Genomic DNA, 19711 nt, shown 5'->3' on the forward strand with positions numbered 1-19711 from the left:
ACCTGCTGGCTTAGGCCTGCTCCCCAGTGGCAGAGGGCAGGCCGAATCCCTAGGTGCAGCCCCTGGTCGGGCTCAGAGCAGGGCCGATTGGGGGGATGGGGCACCGCCCCCGTCACACTCAAGGCAGGGTCGATGGGGAGGTTGCGACGCCACCCCCTGTCACGCACAGAGCAGGGCCAATCAGGGGGTTGGAGCGATGCCCCCGTCTCAAACAGAGCAGGGCCCACAGCGGGGTTGGGGCTCCATACCCTGTCATGCACAGAGCAGGGCCAATCAGGGGGTTGGGGCGCTGCCCCCTGTCACGCACAGAGCAGGGCCCATCAGGGGGCTTGGGGCTCTGTACCCTGTCACGCACAGAGCAGGGTCAATCAGGGGGTTGGGGAGCTCCCCCCTGTCATGCACAGAGCAGGGCCAATCAGGGGGTTGAGGAGCTCCCCCCGTCACTCACAGAGTAGGACCGATAGGGGAGTTGGGGCACCGCCCCCTGTCACACTCAGGGCAGGGCGGATCAGGGGGTTGGGGCTCCGCCCTCTATCACCCACAGAGCAGGGCCAATCAGGGGGTTGGAGCGCCGCCAGTGTCACACTCAGGGCAGGGCTGATGGGGAGGTTATGGCTCTACCTTGTCACACACAGAGCAGGGCCCGTGGAGGGGGGGTGGGGGGATTGGGGCACCGCACCCTGTCACACACAGAGCAGGGCCGATCAGGGGGTTGGGGTGCCGCACCCTGTCACACACAGAGCCGCAGGGCAATCAGGGGGTTGGGGAGCTCCCCCTATCAGGCACAGAGCGGGGCTGATCAGGGGGTTGGGGCGCCTTCCCCTGTCACGAACAGAGCAGAGCGGATAGGGATAGGCCCCGCCCCCTGTCACACACAGAGCAGCAGGGCGATCAGAGGGTTTGGGTGCTGCCCCCTGTCATGCTGATCCCGGTGCTGGGAGGCATATTACCCTTTTACTATACAGGATAGAGGCCTGGTGCATGGGTGGGGCTGGCTGGTTTGCCCTGAAGGGTGTCCTGGATCAGGGTGGGGGTCCCCACTGGGGTGCCTGGCCAGCCTGGGTGAGGGGATGAGGGCTGTTTGTAGCTGGTCACACACCCTTCAGGGTGAGGGTCCCCACTGGGGTGCCTGGCCAGTCTGGGTGAGGGGCTAAGGGCTGTTTTCAGGCCGACTGAAGCTCCCAACTGCTCCTTTTTTTCTTTTCTTTTCTTTTATTCTGGGCCAGGTTTAGCTCTGGCTTCAGCTCTGAGGCCTCTGCTGCTGAAAGCAGGTTTCTGGGGTTTTGTTTAGCTTCTATATTTGTTACAATGTTTCTTAAACTGCAAGCTCAGAGGCCGGCAAGGCAGGCAGGGAACGTTGGAGTCCTCCGTCACTGAAGCAAGCAAGCCTCATGTTCACTTCCAGCTGCCTGGCTTCCTGCCGCCATCTTGGCTGGCAGTTAATTTGCATATTGCCCTGATTAGCCAATGGGAAGGGTAGCGGCCGTACGCTAATTACCATGTTTCTCTTTTATTAGATAGGATTCTGCTATTATAATCACTCTTGGTGTTACCTGTTTAAGTTAAAACCTGTATATTAGAACCTTTAAAGCAGTTATCATAATTAAGCTTTTGAATGATATTTTTAGGTGTTAATATAATAATTAGATCAATTCTGTGTGTTTAGAATATTGCATTTAAAATTTGAGTTATATATAATAGATATGTTACTAATTAAATCATCCTTTTAAGTCTTAAAAATGAGTTACTATTTGTTTATTTTAGCAGAAGTCACAAAGGGCAAAAATTATTTTATAGTTAGCACTCTTTTTTTCTTTCTGAATGTCTTAAATCATCTAGGTCTGAAATGCATGTAATGAGTTCTTATTTAGAATTATTATTCTTAACACCAATTAGTTTATAAACTGAAGCTATTATAATTCCGTAGTTAATGGAATTTCTCTTTATCATTAAGGTCGCCTTGAATTAAAAGAAGATAATATTGAGTGCCTGTTATCTACAGCTTGCCTTCTTCAGCTTTCACAGGTTGTGGAAGCATGCTGTAAGTTTTTAATGAAACAGCTTCACCCATCCAACTGTCTTGGAATCCGTTCTTTTGCTGATGCCCAAGGTTGTACAGATTTGCATAAAGTGGCTCACAATTATACTATGGTATGTGTTTTTTTGAAAAGCAGGAAAGCATATGCTCTTTGTCTTATTCTTTATTGTTGCAGGCTTAGCTACATGTTGCTGTTTTCCCATGGCTCTGACACATGTTTTCAGCCTCAGGTTCACTGTCTAATCTGTTATATTTTCATTGGGTTATAAGCAAAAACACCAAGGAATATTTCTCCTGGATACATGAGTCAAGCCTTAAGTTTTCACAGTCACTAAAAAGCAGAACAGTGGCCTAGGACTGTTCCAATCAAGATTTTCACATCTGTTGTTTTTAAAGCAAGATTTCCAGCAAACATTTTACTTGCATGAATTTCACAATTGTCTACATATTCACTGATGGAATTTGGTGATAGTGATGATAGTGCATTGGTGCAGTCCTAGTACAGAATATAGGAGACTGAAGGGGAGGCTTTTTTTATCATGGATAAACCTCATTATAAGTAAGAAGTGTTCTTATTTATATAGAAATATGTTGTTATTAATTGTATCAAATTATATGCTCAAAATAAATCACAAAGGGTGCTCTGATTCAGAAGCCTAGAGGATAATGAGTACAGCTTGATTTAGGACAGCAAGAAAATAAGGGCATGTTGAGGGCATATTGTTAGGACCAACAACTCCCTGGTCTTCATTGTAGAGGGATTTAGGGAAGGGAGGGTTGTGGATTTTTAAGGAATGGCCGTCTGTCCACACTTGGGTCTTTACTCTTGTGCAATGATTGAAGACTCTGGCTTTAAATGCTTCATTTAAGGCAATACAGCTTCTAAGGGAAGAGAAAATGTGAGCATTTAATAACAAATACAGTTATCCATATTACTAATTTTGTCAACCTTTAGATGTTTTTCTCTACACTGTCCCCCACCCCCCATCCTTCTTTTGAGTTGCTTTGTCAGGGTATTGACAAGTACTTTAGGAATCATTCACTAGAAAAATAGAGATCTGGAAAAATTATAAGACCGAATATTTACAACTATCGGGAAGATTAATTCTACCTACTTCATAAGCTTAATGTGAGGATTAAATGAGTTACTAGAAGTTTAGCACTTAAAACAGTGACTGACACAGAGTATACCCAGTCAATAAATGACATCATCATAATTGTCGCCACATTATATAGATTTACTCCCTTCAACACGGAAGGGATTTATGTGAGTGGACAAAAAGCACTCATACCAAAGCACAACCTTTGTGATTCGTTTTTCTCCCTGTGGTATAATTACTTTTCAGAAATGTTCTTGTTTTAATGGTCAAAGTACTTCAAGTGAAAAAATAAGAGATTGTGCAACAGGGCAATACTATACAGACCTAGCATGGTGTTAGGTTAACATCTTAAAATAAGTCCTTTCAGAAGATTTAAACCCCCTCCCCCCCCCTCCCCCGCATCTTTATTCTTCCTTGTAGAGTTCTCATTTTAACCTTGCATAGTTCTCATTTCAAGGTCAAATACTTTTTGGAATAACATGAATATAAATAAAATAAAGCTGGATTTTTAAACCTTTATAATCAATTCGTAATATAAGTAAGATGTCTTTCCTAGGAAGGAGTTTTATTCACATGAAATATTGAGGTCACTCCTGTTGTTTACAGTAGAGGCACAATTGCTGCTTTTTTAAGACTTAGACATAGATTAAATTCAAATTAGCTCAATGTTCTTAAAGCTCTTCTCATAGCCAAGAAGTTGGGGCAGGGATTTTTTTTTTTCCTTTCAAGCCATTATTTGACATTATTCAGTTGCAACAGAGACATGAAATTGAATTCTAATAACAATAAGTAATTTAGAGGCAGATTGTGTGATTTGAATTGTTGCTATGGGAACTGAATGAAAGTGTATAACAAAATTCAATCTTTAATTTAAATAAATCCCTCAGTAATTTCATTTACTTAAGAACTATCCCAAAGGGGAAAGGAGCATAATGCTAGCAAGTGTTAGGGTAGCATGATAGCTGTTTGTATCATAAAATGGATTCAAAATATGAAGGAAGTGTAATGCCACATTGTGAATTCAGTTGGCACAGTCAATAAGTGGTGCATGTACTTTGGATGTTCCCTGATCCTGAATGAATACAAGTAGGGAAGGATGAGGAGTTCCTTCCTGTAACCCTAAAATCTGGAAACTTTTGTTCTTGTTCTGACTGCCACTGCACTTGACCTGGAACAAGTCATTAAACCTCTACAAAAAAAGTATAAGACTGGTTATGTCATTACAAAATTTTAATGTCATTATGGATTTATAAAATAAATATAAGCATTTCATTTTAAAACTTAAAATTTTGTTTTGTGATCTAGAAAACCTATAAAACCATGGAATTCTGCTAAAATACCTGTCTCAAAACCAAATACTTTTGAAAAGTACTTTATTTAGTAGTATTTCTATAAGTTTTTAAAAATTAAATTTTCGCTAAGTACAAGTTATACTAAAATGGAATGGGCATGTTCTGAAATATATCAACAAGTAATCAAAAGAATATTTAGCCCTAGCTGGTTTGGCTCAGTGGATAGAGCATTGGCCGGTGGATTGAAAGGTACCGGGTTCGATTCCAGTCAAGGGCACATGCCTGGGTTGCAGGCTCGATCCCCAGTATGGGGTGTGTAGGAGGCAGCCACGGTCAATGATGTTTCTCTCTCATCAATGTTTCTATCTCACTCTCCCTCTCCCTTCTTCTCTGAAATCAATAAAAACATTTTTTTTTTAAAGAAAAGAATATTTATCCCAGTTGGTGTGCCTCTGTGGTTGAGCATCGACTTATGAACCAGGAGGTCATGGTTCAATTCCTGGTCAAGGCACATGCCTGGGTTGCAAGCTCGATCCCCAGTGTGGGGCATGCAGGAGGCAGCCGATCAATGATTCTCTCTTATCATTGATGTTTCTATCTCTCTCTCCCTCCCCCTTCCTCTTTGAACCCAATAAATAAAAAATATATTGAAAGATTTTTTTTAAAAGAATTTTTATATAATAGGTTTTTCTCATTGATGAAATGCAATTAACCAGTTAACTGCCACGATATTTTGAATTTAATTAAAAAAGGTAAGCCACTTGCATCTATAGATGCTTATGGTGTACAAATGGTTAATACCATGTGAAAGTATGGCAGTAGTTACATCAGTGTATAAATGTTGACTATACCATACCCTATACCTTTGAGCAATTAGAAATGTATTTGATTTCTTCAGAATCTCATCTAATATTTTAGAATAAACAACTTTTTATATATCTATATGATCTTTGTCCTTGAAAGTTTTAATGCCTACTTAATAGTCCATTGAGTTGTAACTCCTATAGCTGGACATCTAAATTATTTGCTAAGTTTTACTTTTATAAATAACTAGAGGCCCTGTGCACAAAATTCGTGCACTCGGAAGGGTCCCTCAGCCCGGCCTGTACCCTCTCGCAGTCTGGGAGCCCTTGGGGGATGTCCAACTGACGGCTTAGGGAGTGGGCCTAAGCCAGTAGTTGGACATCCCTCTCGTAGTCCAGGACCCCTCGCTCCTTACCACTCGCTGCTCCTTACCACTTAGCTCGCTGCTCCTTAGTACTGCCGTGGAGGTGGGCCATTGTGCTCACCAGCCGTGAGCCTGGCTTCTGACTGAGCAGCACTCCCCCTGTGGGAGCACACTGACTACCAGGGGGCAGCTCCTGCATTGAGCGTCTGTCCCCTGGTAGTCAATGCACATCATATCAACCGGTCGTTCTGCTGTTCAGTCAATTTGCATATTAGCCTTTTATTATACAGGATAATAAAAAGCCTAAGCGGCCATTATGGTAGAACAACCGGTCACTATGATGCACACTGACCACCAGGGGCAGATGCTCAATGCAGGAGCTGCCCCCAGTGGTCAGTGTGCTCCCACAGGGGGAGCAGCCACTCAGCCAGAAGCCAGGCTCACGGCTGGCAAGCACAGCAGTGGTGGCGAGAGCCTCTCCCACCTCCGCAGAAGCCCTAAGGAGCAATGAGCCGAGTGGTAAGGAGTGAGCAGGCCGGTGGTAAGAAGCGAGGGTTCCCAGATTGTGAAAGGGATATCCCCTGAGGGTCCCAGACTGCAAGAGGGTGCAGACCAGGCTGAGGGATCCCCCCATCCCACCCCCAGTGCACGAATTTCGTGCACTGGTCCTCTAGTATAGGATAATACAGATAAGCATCATTAGAGAAGCATCAATTTCCTTCCCTCATGAATTATTTAGTAAGGATTAAACTACTAGTGACATAATTGGGTTGAGAACTTCAACATTTTTATAGTTCTTGCTGTATGTTACCAAATCATTTTATAATGTCAGTATACAATGGCACAGAACAGTTTGCTTGAAGCCATTCCAGAACTGAGGTTTTATTAAAATATATTTCTGAAAATGATAACCAGTCATTTAAAATAGATTCACTGTGGCATCTTTAACAAATCATGATGAATTGAAGCAATTGAATTTAGTTAACTATTCATGTATGGTTTTCCTCTGAAAAATTTTTATAGAAAAGAATGTTAACCCTAGATATATTTTAGATCAGTACCTAACTAGGGTTATTGCATGCTATATGGAAAATATAATACTCATTTTAATTTAGGAGATAATTATTGATAGTCCTTATCTGTAGCTGTAATTTAAACAGCCTTAGCTATTTTACTAAAATTCTGTGTGCTGAGACAGTCGTAGCATGTTAAGAAGTGTAAGAAAAACATAGAGACAATATGTCTAGCATTTGCATTTAAATTACAACTATATAATCAATCCATGCACTAAGACTTGTAACCTTGTATACCAGAGAGTACAATTCCCTTCTCTTCAGATTGCTTAGTACAATTGCCTAATAAAAGTCATTCTTTCACATCTAAGGGCATTCCTAGTGCCCATTTCAAATTAAAATAGCCTGATTCGAGAATGTGGCCAGGGCTGAGTCATCTTTAGTATAAGGTCCTGGAGTCCCAGTACATTCTTGTACTTTGGCTTTTTCTTATAGACCAATAGAACTTTGTACACAAGTCAGATTAGAGGAGATTAAAGTTTTCAAACTAGACTTAAAGTCCTGGGTGGTCCTATAAATAACATTAAAACACTCTTAAAGGCCCGTGTGGTTTTAGGATAGTCCTAAGGACACATACTCTTCCCCAGGCAGTCTGAGAAGACGCCTGCGGCCCAGGGAAATCTAGCCAGCCTGGAAACCATTTCTGGGTAAGAGAAATAGCTTCAAGCTCACCCAGTATTTGGCTCCACTGTTGGCCAAATTCTATGGCAACCACAAATCTAAACTAAATTTTAATGTTAGCCTATCTTACATCTCATCTCTAAATTCTTTTATCTTCCTTTGAAAGACATGCCAAAATTATTCCCTAACTTGAGCAAAGCAATACCTGAAGGTCCCACGTCCATTTTTAAAATGTTATAAATGATACAACACTTTAATTCTACTTAATATAGAAATTAAAAGTTTAACAATATGACTGTAGTTTAAATTGGGTTTTTTTTTTCCTACTGTGTTTCTTTCCTAGCAAGCAGTAATAAATTGTAAGGAAGGTCTAACTTATAAACTATTTTGGCATCAAATAAAACCAGTATTGGACAGGAAAAAGAAAAAAAAAGTTTTGTTTATATGATACTTACTTTCTCTCTAGGAACATTTCATGGAAGTAATTCGAAACCAAGAATTTGTATTATTACCAGCCAATGAAATTGCAAAGCTCTTGGCCAGTGATGACATGAACATTCCTAATGAGGAGACGATATTGAATGCACTTCTTACTTGGGTCCGTCATGACTTGGAACCGAGACGGAAAGATCTTAGTAAACTTCTGGCTTATATTAGGCTACCTCTTCTTGCACCACAGGTAAACAATTTTTGATTATTTAAAAACAATGTCATAATTTCAACAAAATGAGTATTCACTTTATGCTAATTACATTAATATATAGTTGTGTCTAGTTTTTTTTTTCTTACTAGTCTATCCCATAGGGTTATTTTACGTATATTCCTATTAAGTGTGAGTTTTTTTAAAATATATTTTTATTGATTTCAGAGAGGAAGGGAGAGGGAGAGAGAGAAACATCAATGAGAGAGAATCATCCATCAGCTGCCTCCTGCACGCCCACACTGGGGATCAAGCCCGCAACCCGTGCATATGCCCTGACCTCAGAGAATCAAACCATGACCTCCTAGTTCCTGGGTCGATGCTCAACCACTGACCAGGAAAGCCAGGCTTCTATTAAGTGTTTAAGTGAAAAGATAGTGAGCTAAAAAATTTTCGTGTATGTTTCAACCCAGCAGATCTGGCTCTGTCAATTAAATAACCTAATTGCATCAATTAAGTAACATTGTTGCTTTGAGGTTAGTAATTTTATTTGACTCAACTACAAACCTATCCTAGAAATTGAAGAATTAGTAAAGCTGCTAATAAAAGGAACACTAGATCCTAAGAGCCAGAAAATTTAGATTATTTCACTTGCCACAGTTAACTATTCACTAAATGCTGGATTTTAATGATACATAAATTAATGAGATATGATAATAGTTTCAGCTCTGAGATTTTAAAACCCTGTGACCTAACACATTCACACACCTCAGTTTCTTCATCTGTCAAGTGGAGATAATATCCTCTCTGACCATCTCATAGGATTATTCTGAGGATCAGAAAAGTGCTCTGTGAAATTAACTGTGCTATAAATAATAGTGGTACAGAGAGATCCAAGATGGCAGCGGACTAGGTGGCTGTTACACTCATCTCCTCCCAGGACAAACTGGAATTACAACTAAAATACAGAACAATCAGCCTGAATAACCAACTGAATACTAGCTGGTTAGAAGTTTAATAACCAAGGATTTACAAAAGAAGTCACATCAAGATGTTAATGGCAAATGGTACCAGGTATTAGGTAGACATATTGGTCAATGGAGCAGAATAGAGGGCCCAGAAATAAACCCATGCCTTTATATTTGACAGAAGCAAGAACATACAATGGGATAAAGACAGTCTTTTCAATAAATGGTGCTGGGAAAATTGGACAGATACATCCAAAAAATGAAATTATACCACCTTCTTACACCATACACAAGACTAAACTCAAAATGGATTAAAAACTTAAATGTGAGACTCAAAACTATACAAATCCTATACAAAACATAGGCTGTAAAACTTGGACATTTCTCATAGCAGTATTTTTTCTGATATATCTCTTCAGGCAAGGAAAACAAAATAAAAAATAAATGGGATTACATCAGGCTAAAATGTTTTTGTACAGCAAAGAAAACTATCAAAAAAAATGAAAGGTCATCCCACTGAATAGGAAAACATATTTCCAATGAAACATCTTATAAGGATTTAATATCCAAAATTTATAAAGAACTTACACAGCTCAACACCAAAAAACAAACCAATTAAAAATGGCAAAGGACCTGAATGTACACTTCTCCAAAGAGGACATACAGATGACCAATGGACATATGAAAAGATGTTAAACATCACTAATCATTAGAGAAATGCAAATTAAAACCACAATGAAATATCACCTCACACCTGTCAGAATGGCTGTCCTATATAATAAAAGCCTGATATGCTAAGTGTTTGGTTGTCCGTTCAACCAATCAAAGCATAATATGCTTATGATATGCTAAGGCCACTCAACCGCTCGCTATGACATGCACTGACCACCAGGGGGCAGACGCTCCAGCCTGTAGGTTAGCTTGCTGCTGGGGTCCAGCAATCGGGACTGAACAAGATGGACTGAACACACCCTGGAGCCCTCCCACGGTCCTTCCACACTGGCCAACCTCCTGCATCCCTTTCCGGCCCCAGTTGTACACCAGTGGAGTCCCTTGCCCTGGCCTGCACCCTCTTGCAATCCAGGATCCCTCAGAGGATGTTGGAGAGCTGGTTTTGACCCGATTCTGCTCAACGCAGGAGCTGCCCCCCTGGTAAGCAGTATGCTCCCATAGGGGGAGTGCCGCTCAGCCAGAAGTCAGGCTCACGGCTGGCGAGCACAGTGGGAGCCTCCCCGCCTCCATGGCAGCACTCAGGATGTCTGAGGGGAGGGGGCCTAAGCCCACAGTTGGACATCCCCCGAGGGCTCCCAGACTGTGAGAGGGCGCATACTGGGCTGAGGGACTCCCCAAGTGCACGAACGTTCTGCATCGAGCCTCTAGTCATCAATAAAGCAACAAACAATGCTGGCAAGGATGGGAAGAAAAGGGTACCCTCATGTACTGTTGGTTGAAATGCAGACAGTTGCAGCCATTGTGGAAAATAATACGGAGATTCCTCAGAAAGTTAAAAATGGAACTGCCTTATGACCCAGCAATTCCACTTCTAGGAATATATCTGAAGAAACTGGAAGCATATCTATTTCAAAAGAATATATGCACCCCTATGTTCATTTCAGCATTAATTACAGTAGCCAAGATCCAGAAACAGCCCAAGTGCCCATTAATAGATGAGTGGATAAAAAAAGCTGTGGTACATTTACAAAATAGGATACTACTTGGCTGTAGAAAAGGAGGAAATCTTCCCTTTTGCAACAGCATGGAGGGGCCTGGAAAGTATTATGCTAAGTGCAGTAAGCCAGTCTGACAAAGACAAATACCGTATGATTTCACTATGTGTAATCTAATGAACAAAACAAACAAACAAAATAGAAACAGACTCATGGATACAGAAAACAGGCTGACAGCTGTCAGAGGGGAGGGTGGTTGGGGGGCTAGGTGAAAAAGGTGAAGGGATTAAACAAAACAAAAAACAAAAACTCAGACACAGACAATACTGTGCTTACCAGAGGGGAAAGTAAGGTGGGGGGGTGTTAAAGAGGGTAAAAGGGGAATCAATGGATAAATGGTGATAGAAGGAGACTCAACTTGGAGTGATGAACACATAACACAATATACAGATGATGTATTATAGAACTGTACACCTGAAATCTATATAATTTCATTAACCAGTGTCACCCCAATAAATTCAATAAAGTTAAACTAATAACAATGGTACGATTATTATCACTACTTTACAATTGAGAGATTGTACAGTTGGTGTATTCAAGGCAATAGTCATAACATTTTTACATGCAAAGTTTTCCCTTTTCTACAATTTTGACTGGGATATACAGAAATGTCCTCTGCATACTTTGCTGCACATTTTGAGGCCTTGAATAGAGAAAAGGGCCTTGAAAGTAGAGCAAGAATGAGCTGTTACTGCTCAACTTTTTATTGTTGTTTAAAGTGCCATAAATTTTGTCCTGTTTGTATTTATCTTGAGGATTCTGTATTATTTCTAGCTGATGTGAGCAAAAGTTGCTGTTTGCTTTCTACCTCACAGAGGCAAAAACCTGTGCGGATGCTTGATAAGAAAGACCTTCCTCTTCAGAGAGAACATTGTATGGGTTCATAGGAGTGAAGTGCATGTATTTGTGACAATTCAGGAAGAATAACATCATAAAATACTTCTCTCAAAACCAAATTTAAAGAAGAAAGTTATATTTTACTGATACCTAGCAGAATTTTTTTCTTATCCTTTTTAGATGAGAGAATATATAACCTAAAAAATTAGACTTTAAATATAATCTGGACAATTAAGTAGCCTGACAATTTACTTCAGTCCTGCCGTTTCAAGTACAGTGGGGCCTTGACGTGCAAGTGTAATTCGTTCCGTGACGGAGCTCATAACTCAAATTACTCGTATGTCAAATCTTAAAGTGAACCAGTGAGACACGTGATGCTGAGCTGATGTTGTGGTGTTCACTGTGATGTTCGCTGTGCCAATTAGCGGTGGGGCATCTCGTAACCTGAATTTTAGCTTGCAACTCAAAGCAAAAAATCGGCCAAGAGACGGCTCGTATTTCGAAAAACTCGTTAGTCAGGACACTCGTAAGTCAAGGCCCCACTGTATTTATGGTACTATTTTGCATGACCCTAAGAGAACTTCAGATTTTCTGTTATCCAGGATACTGCTGATAATCATAGTCTTAAGATCTTAGATTTGAAAGGCACTTTGAGATCATTTAGTCTAACACCTAAATGAAGTAACAAACCAAAAAAGTAAAACCATGTGATCAAAATCGCAAAGTGATTGCAGAATCACTTCTGCATTGTAGTTTTATTTGGTTTTCTACTTGACTAATATTATAGCGCTAATAAGACACTGAGATAGGACTCAAACTCAAGTAAAGTCTGCGCCTTTTCCATTGAACCATTCTGCCTCTTGTATATACTATGTCTAAAATTGCTGGGCGGGAGGAAGAAATTGATTAAAAAATAAATCTGTGATAGATATACCGGGGTAGGCAAAAGTAGGCTTACAGTTGTGAGTACTCAAAACAATTTATTTTTGTATTATTTATTTATTATTGTATTATTATTATGAACCTACGTTTGCCCACCCCTGCATAAACATGGTATTATGAAAATAATCAGAGTAGCCCACCCAGACTGATGGTGGGGAAGCTAGGAGGACTTCCTGAAGTGTTACTCAATCTGCATCCTGAGTAAGCTACCCAGAAGGGGCATGGCAGTCTAGGAGAGAGAGGCGATTGTACCTAGTTATCAAGTCCTGAGCAAATATGTCATGTGCTGGAGTTTGAAGGTAGCTTGCCTGGCTAGAATGCAGAAATAAAAGGGCAGTATTGAGAGATGAGGCTGGAGAGGGAAATGGACCAGATCAAGAAGATCCTCGAGTCATGGATTTCATTCTAAAAGCAATGAGGGAGCACTAAAGGGTTTTTAATAGGAAATAGCATAATTATCGTTCCATTTCAGAAAGATCCTATAACTGCATTGTAGAGAATGGATTCAAGAGGTCAAAGTAGACACTCATTAGGAAGGCCATTGGATTCACACAGTAAGCATTCTGTGGCAGAGGAGATAGAGAAATTAACAGGCTCAAGAGCTATTTAGCATACACTGACTGAAATAAAGAATATTATACAGACTCCCGACAGCAGACCAGAGGAGCGCAAGAATCAAGTCAATGATTTGAAATGCGAGGAAGCAAAAAACACCCAATCGGAAAAGCAAAATGAAAAAAGAATCCAAAAATGCGAGGATAGTGTAAGGAGCCTCTGGGACAGCTTCAAGCGTACCAACATCAGAATTATAGGGGTGCCAGAAGATGAGAGAGAGCAAGATATTGAAAACCTATTTGAAGAAATAATGACAGAAAACTTCCCCCACCTGGTGAAAGAAATGGACTTACAGGTCCAAGAAGCGCGGAGAACCCCAAACAAAAGGAATCCAAAGAGGACCACACCAAGACACATCATAATTAAAATGCCAAGAGCAAAAGATAAAGAGAGACTCTTAAAAACAGCAAGAGAAAGAAACTCAGTTACCTACAAGGGAATACCCATACGACTGTCAGCTGATTTCTCAACAGAAACTTTGCAGGCCAGAAGGGAGTGGCAAGAAATAGTCAAAGTGATGAATACCAAGAACCTACAACCAAGATTACTTTATCCAGCAAAGCTATCATTCAGAATTGAAGGTCAGATAAAGAGCTTCACACATAAGGAAAAGCTAAAGGAGTTCATCACCACCAAACCAGGATTATATGAAATGCTGAAAGGTATCCTTTAAGAAGAGGAAGAGGAAGAAAAAGGTAAAGATACAAATTATGAACAACAAATATGCATCTATCAACAAGTGAATCTAAGAATCAAGTGAATAAATAATCTGATGAACAGAATGAACTGGTGATTATAATAGAATCAGGGACATAGAAAGGGAATGGACTGACTATTCTTGGGGGGGAAAGGAGTGTGGGAGATGCGGGAAGAGACTGGACAAAAATGGTGCACCTATGGATGAGGACAGTGGGTGGGGAGTGAGGGCGGAGGGTGGGGCGGGAACTGGGAGGAGGGGAGTTATGGGGGGTAAAAAAGAGGAACAAATGTAATAATCTGAACAGTAAAGATTTAATTTAAAAAAAAAAAGAGCTATTTAGGAGGTAAAACTGATAGAGCTTAATGTCCAGTTGAATGGTGGGGGGTAAAAAAATAACAGCAGTCCAGAGTGATCCTGATTTGTGTAACTAAGTTAATGAAGGTTCTGTCAATTAAGAAAAAGGGTACAGGGTGAAGAGCTGCTTTTGAAGGTGGGAAAGGAAGTGGAAGAATCATGTTCCCAGAGCTTCTCGACACTTTTATATTCTTGGAGTCTAAGAAATTTTTTAAAACTTCCTAAAGAGATTCAAGTTCAAGAAGGAGGAAATTTTGTCCTGACCAGTGTGACTTAGTTGGTTGAGCATCATCCCATGCCCCAAGAGGACACCAGTTCAATTCCCAGTCAGGGCACATGCCTGGGTTGTGGGCTTGATCCCCGGTCAGGGCATATACAAGATTCAACCAGTGAATGCATAAGTAAGTGGAACAACAAATCCATTTTTCTCTCTCTTTCCCTTCCCCTCTCTTTCTAAAATCAGTAAATAAAAAATAATAATAAAAGATGGGGAAAGGAGCTGGGGGATGATGAAATAGGTGATTGTAGTCAAAAGGTATAAACTTCCAGTTATAAAATAACTAATTCCTGGGGATGTAATATACATAGTTAATAATAATATAGTGTATATTTGATCATTGCGAAGAGCTCTAAGAACTTCTTCTTGCTATGGACATAAACAACAGTGTGGTGACGGCCAGAGGAAAGGGGAAGGGCTGGGTGGAGAGGTCAAAGGTGGGGAGGGGAATGGGGACATCTGTAATAGTGTCAACAATAAAAATAAATAAACAAAAAGTTCTCCTTAAAAGAAAAAAAATGTGTCACTGTAGTGATCATTTTGTAATATATACATACTAGAGGCCCAGTGCACAAAAATTTGTGCACTCGGGGGGGAGGGGGTCCCTCAGCCCAGCCTGTGCCCTCTTGCAGTCTGGGACCCCTTGGGGGATGACCACCTGCTGGCTTAGTCCTGCTCCCCGGGGGGATTGGGCCTAAGCTGGCAGTCAGACATCCCTCTGGCAGCCCAGGAGCCCTCGGGGGATGTCTACTTGCCAGTGGGGAGCAGAACTAAGCTGCAGTCAGACATCCTTAGCGCTGCTGAGGAGGCAGGAGAGTCTCCCACCACCACCGCTGTACTGGCAGCCATTAGCCTGGCTTGTGCCTGAGCAGATCTCCCCCATGTGGGAGCTTACTGACCACCAGGTGGCAGCTCCTGCATTGAGCGTCTGCCCCCTGGTGGTCAGTGTGTGTCATAGTGATCAGTCATTCCCAGTCTTTCTGCTGTTAGGGTCAGTTTGCATATTACCCTTTTATTATATAGGATAGAGGCCTGATGTACGGGTGGGGGCCAGCTGGTTTGCCCTGAAGGGTGTCCCGGATCAGGGTGGGGGTCCCGCTTGGGTGCCTGGCCAGCCTGGGTGAGGGGCTGATGGCTGTTTGCAGCTGGTCACACCCCCTTCAGGGTGGGGGTCCCCACTGGGGTGCCTGGCCAGCCTGGATGAGGGGCTGATGGCTGTTTTCAGGCTGGCCACACCCCCTTTAGGGTGGTGGTCCCCACTGGGGTGCCTGGCCAGTCTGGGTGAGGGGCTGAGGGCCATTTTCAGCCTGGCCGGCGACTGAAGCTCCCAGCCTCTCCTATTTTCTTCTTTTTTTTTATTCTGGGATTTATTTACCTTCTATAATTGAAACTTTGTTGCCATCACTGGAGCTGAGAGCTGGCTCTTGCTCCAGCTCTGAGGCCACGGCCTGCTGAAAGCAGGTATCTGGGGTTTGTTTAGCTTCTATAATTGAAACTTTGTTGCCTTCGGAGCTCAGGCGGGGAACCTTGGCTTCCTCCATCACTGGAGCAAGCAAGCCTCCTGCTCGCTTCAGCTGCATGGCTGCTGGCCGCCATCTTTGTTGGCAGTTAATTTGCATATCGCCCCGATTATCCAATGGGAAGCGTAGCAAAGGTACGGTCAATTACCCTTTTTGTCTTTTATTAGATAGGATATGAAATCATTATATTCTAAAGCTAATGTGTTAATGGCAATTATATCTCAATAAAAAATTTAAAGGATACAAAAGCATGACAATTATTTAAACTGTCCCAATACCTATCAAATAATAAATGACTAATGTTCTTAAAAATTGCCATTAGGTCCAGTTACCTTAGAATTTACTTTTGTGAATAGTTTCTTTCTCAATGAGGTTTTACCTTACTAGGTTAATATGAAACACTCTATTTAGCCTAGCTAGATCCTTAAAATCATATAGGAAATAACATATATAATTATAATTCTTTGCCAAATAATCATTTTAGTGTGCCCTTTTCAAAAACTCTTAATAATCCAGAAGACAAATGCTTGTGGTCATTTTATTTTACCTTTGAAAGCATTCCAAATTTTTCTATTTGATCAAATTTTAAAGCATGTAAATACAAATACTAGGGCCTATATACATTATTTAAAAGATATTGACACCTAAATTCTTAATGTTCCCATGTATAGCCTGTACTACAAATATCTTGGCCTTCACAAGTCGGTTCTCAATTCTCACTGTTGTTTTTTACTAAAAGTCAAAAATATAAAATGAGTTTGTATTTATCTTTAGCATTCTTTTAATTTGCAAGTTTTTTAATACCAAAACAATTTTTAAAGCATTCATAAATCATTCACATTCTATTTTGGAGGGAGGATAGTTTTAGAGAAATAATCATATGTATGCTAAACAAGTATATGAGTAAAGATAAAAGTTCACAAATTGAAAATATTTCTTCTATTTAATAAATGCTTTTATTTTAATAATTTGCCATTCTTTTATGGCAGAGAAGGCACATAGTATTCACCTAAAATGCAGAGTACCTGAGTCTGTATTTTGTAGTTCTCTCTCAGTGCCTTCTGAAAGATTTTTTCTGCCTCCACAGCAGTGCTAAGGATGTCCCACTGATGGCTCATCCAGCAGTCGGACATCCCCCGAGGGCTCCTGGACAGTGAGAGGGCACAGGCCAGGCTGAAGGATACCCCCCCACACACACACCCGCGTGCACAAATTTCATGCACCGGGCCTCTAGTTTATTCATAATTTATAGGCTGTCAGTATGCTAAGAAATATGTTATACTTTAAATTGCAGTAACAATTAAGTCTCTCAAGATTACCTTCTATAATTTTTTACATTTTTATTTAGAAAGGACTAAAGTAATTATTTATAGCAGAAGTAATATAAACATTAAGATTAATATAAATGAGCCAACTCAGTACATATTCATTAATGGCTTCTGGAGCAAGTATAACTATTTTGTGTGCATAGAAGAAATATGGAGTAATTAATACCAAAATGCATACTCTAACATAGGTCCTGAGACATATGCCTTACTTTGACTTTTTGGCCATCAGTGTGCTGTTCTCTGTTTCCAAATGTCACAAACTTTCTTACAGTGACTTTTGTTAGAAGCTTCCTTTTCTTCCATTATCAAAATATGAACATATTCTCAACATTGTTAGTCATTAAGGAAATACAAAGTAAAAACGCATTTCCCACTTACTCAAATGTCTAAAATAAAAGGAGATAGTCACATTTGTTGGTGAGAATGTGAAGAAACAGGAACTCTTATATATTGCTGATGGGAATATAAAATGATGCAGCCACCTTGGAAAACAGTTTGGCAGTTTCTTAAAACATTAACATAAATTTACCATATGACCCTGCAATTCTACGCCTAGATATCTACTCAAGAGAAATGAAAACATAAATACTTACATGAAGACTTGCACACAAATGTTCTTAACAGCTTTATTCATAATGGCCCAAAACTGGAAACAACCTAAGTGTCCATTAGCTGGTGAACAGATAGACAAAATGTGGCATGTTCATACAATGGAATATTATCCATATTAATAAAAGAGTAATATGCTAATTAGACTGGGTCAACTTCCTTCCAGACAAAGCCATGGTGGTGGGGGCTGAGGCAGAGGTGGTTAGTGGCAATCAGGCCAGCAGGGGAGCAAGCAGTTAGGGACAGCCAGGCTGGCAGGGGGGCAGTTAGGGGATGACCAGGCCAGCAGGGGAGCAGTTAGGGGGCAACCAGGCCAGCAGGGAGGCAGTTAGGGAGCAGCCAGGCCAGCACGGGGGCAGCTAGGGGGGACCAGGTCGGCAGGGGGGCAGTTAGGGGGCAATTAGGCTGGCAAGCAGAGGCGGTTGGGGCAATCAGGCAGGCAGACAGGTGAGCAGTTAGGAGCCAGTGGTCCTGGATTGCAAGAGGGATGTCCGACTGATGGTTTAGACCCATCCCACAGGGATCGGGCCTAAACCAGCGATCGGACATCCCCCGAGGTGTCCCGGATTAGAGAGGGTGCAAGCTGGGCTGAGGGACATCTCCTCTTCCCTCCACCCCCCGCCTGCCCGTGCATGAATTTCGTGCACTGGGCCTCTAGTTCAACAATAAAAAGAAATGAAGTACTGGTATATGCTATCTATGGATGGACCTAAAAAATAAGCTAAATGTTTTAAAAAGCAAGGCATAAGAGATCACATATTGTATGATTCTGTTTACATAAAACATCTAAAAAGGCAAATCTATTAAGACATTTTGGTGCCTGGGACAGGAGATGGGAACAGAGATTAAGAGTAAATAGGCATGATCTAATTGAGGTGATGAAAATGTTCCTTCCAAAACTGTTTTAAGGTAATGGTTGCATAACTTGGTAAATTTGCTAAAAGCCACTAAATTATATACTTGAAATGGTGCATTATGTGATGTGTAAAATACACCTTATCTTATCAAATGCAATACTATAGGGTATCAAAAGGGAGACCAGGAAGGTCTTTTTAGGGGAATATAAGAATTGTTGAGTTTCAGGAAGTCTGTTGCAGTAATTATTAATTGCATTAATAACATAAAGGAGAAAAAGCCATATGATTATATCAATAGATGTATAAAGGGTATTTGAGGAAAATTTTAGCAATCATTCTTAATATTAAAACTTTAAAGTAGAAAGGTAGAGAAGAAAACAACCTAGATATAATAAAGGTGAGTTACTAAATGCTATAGCAACTATTATCCTAAATAGTGAGATACTAAAGCAATATGAGTTCAAACCAGAAACAAAAATACTCTATATTGCTCAATGTCATTATTCATCAGAGAAATGCAAATTAAAACCACAGTGCGCTATCACCTTACATCTGTCAGAATGGCTATCATCAATAATTCAGCAAACAAGTGTTGGCCAGGATGTGGTGAAAAGGGAACCCTCCCACACTGTTGGTGGGAATGCAGATTGGTGCAGCCACTGTGGAAAGCATATGGAGTTACCTCAAAACATTAAAAATGAAACAGACTTCTGGGAATTTAGATGAAGAAACCCAAAACACTGATTTGAAAGAATATATGTGCCCCTGTGTTCACTGCAGCATTATTTACAATAGCCAAGATTTGGAAGCAGCTCTAGTGTCTATCAGTAGATAAGTGGATAAAAAAGCTATGTACATTTACACAATTAAACAGTACTTGGCTGTAAAAGAAAAAGAAGAAAAAAAAAAAAACGAAGGAAATTGCCTGGCTGGTAGTTCAGTTGGTTGAGTGTCATTCTGTACACCAAAAGGTGGTGGGTTCAATTCCCAATCAGGGCACAAACTCAGGTTGCAGTTCAATCCCTGTTATGTATGGGAGGCAACC

At 40.9% G+C, this 19711-nt stretch overlaps 1 protein-coding gene across 3 annotated transcripts in view; it reads left to right on the forward strand.

Annotated features, from left to right (window-relative positions):
• KLHL5 (kelch like family member 5) overlaps window positions 1-19711 on the forward strand; it is a 77801-nt gene that overhangs the window by 40117 nt on the left and 17973 nt on the right. For all 3 annotated transcript variants that reach the window (XM_036331522.1, XM_036331508.1, XM_036331514.1), the window contains 2 exons: window positions 1955-2151; window positions 7759-7971. In XM_036331522.1, coding sequence (XP_036187415.1) covers window positions 1955-2151; window positions 7759-7971 — 410 coding nt within the window. The remainder of the gene's footprint in view (window positions 1-1954; window positions 2152-7758; window positions 7972-19711) is intronic.

Source organism: Myotis myotis, unplaced genomic scaffold (genome assembly GCF_014108235.1).
Source record: "Myotis myotis isolate mMyoMyo1 unplaced genomic scaffold, mMyoMyo1.p scaffold_m19_p_1, whole genome shotgun sequence".
Classification (NCBI taxonomy): domain Eukaryota; kingdom Metazoa; phylum Chordata; class Mammalia; order Chiroptera; family Vespertilionidae; genus Myotis; species Myotis myotis.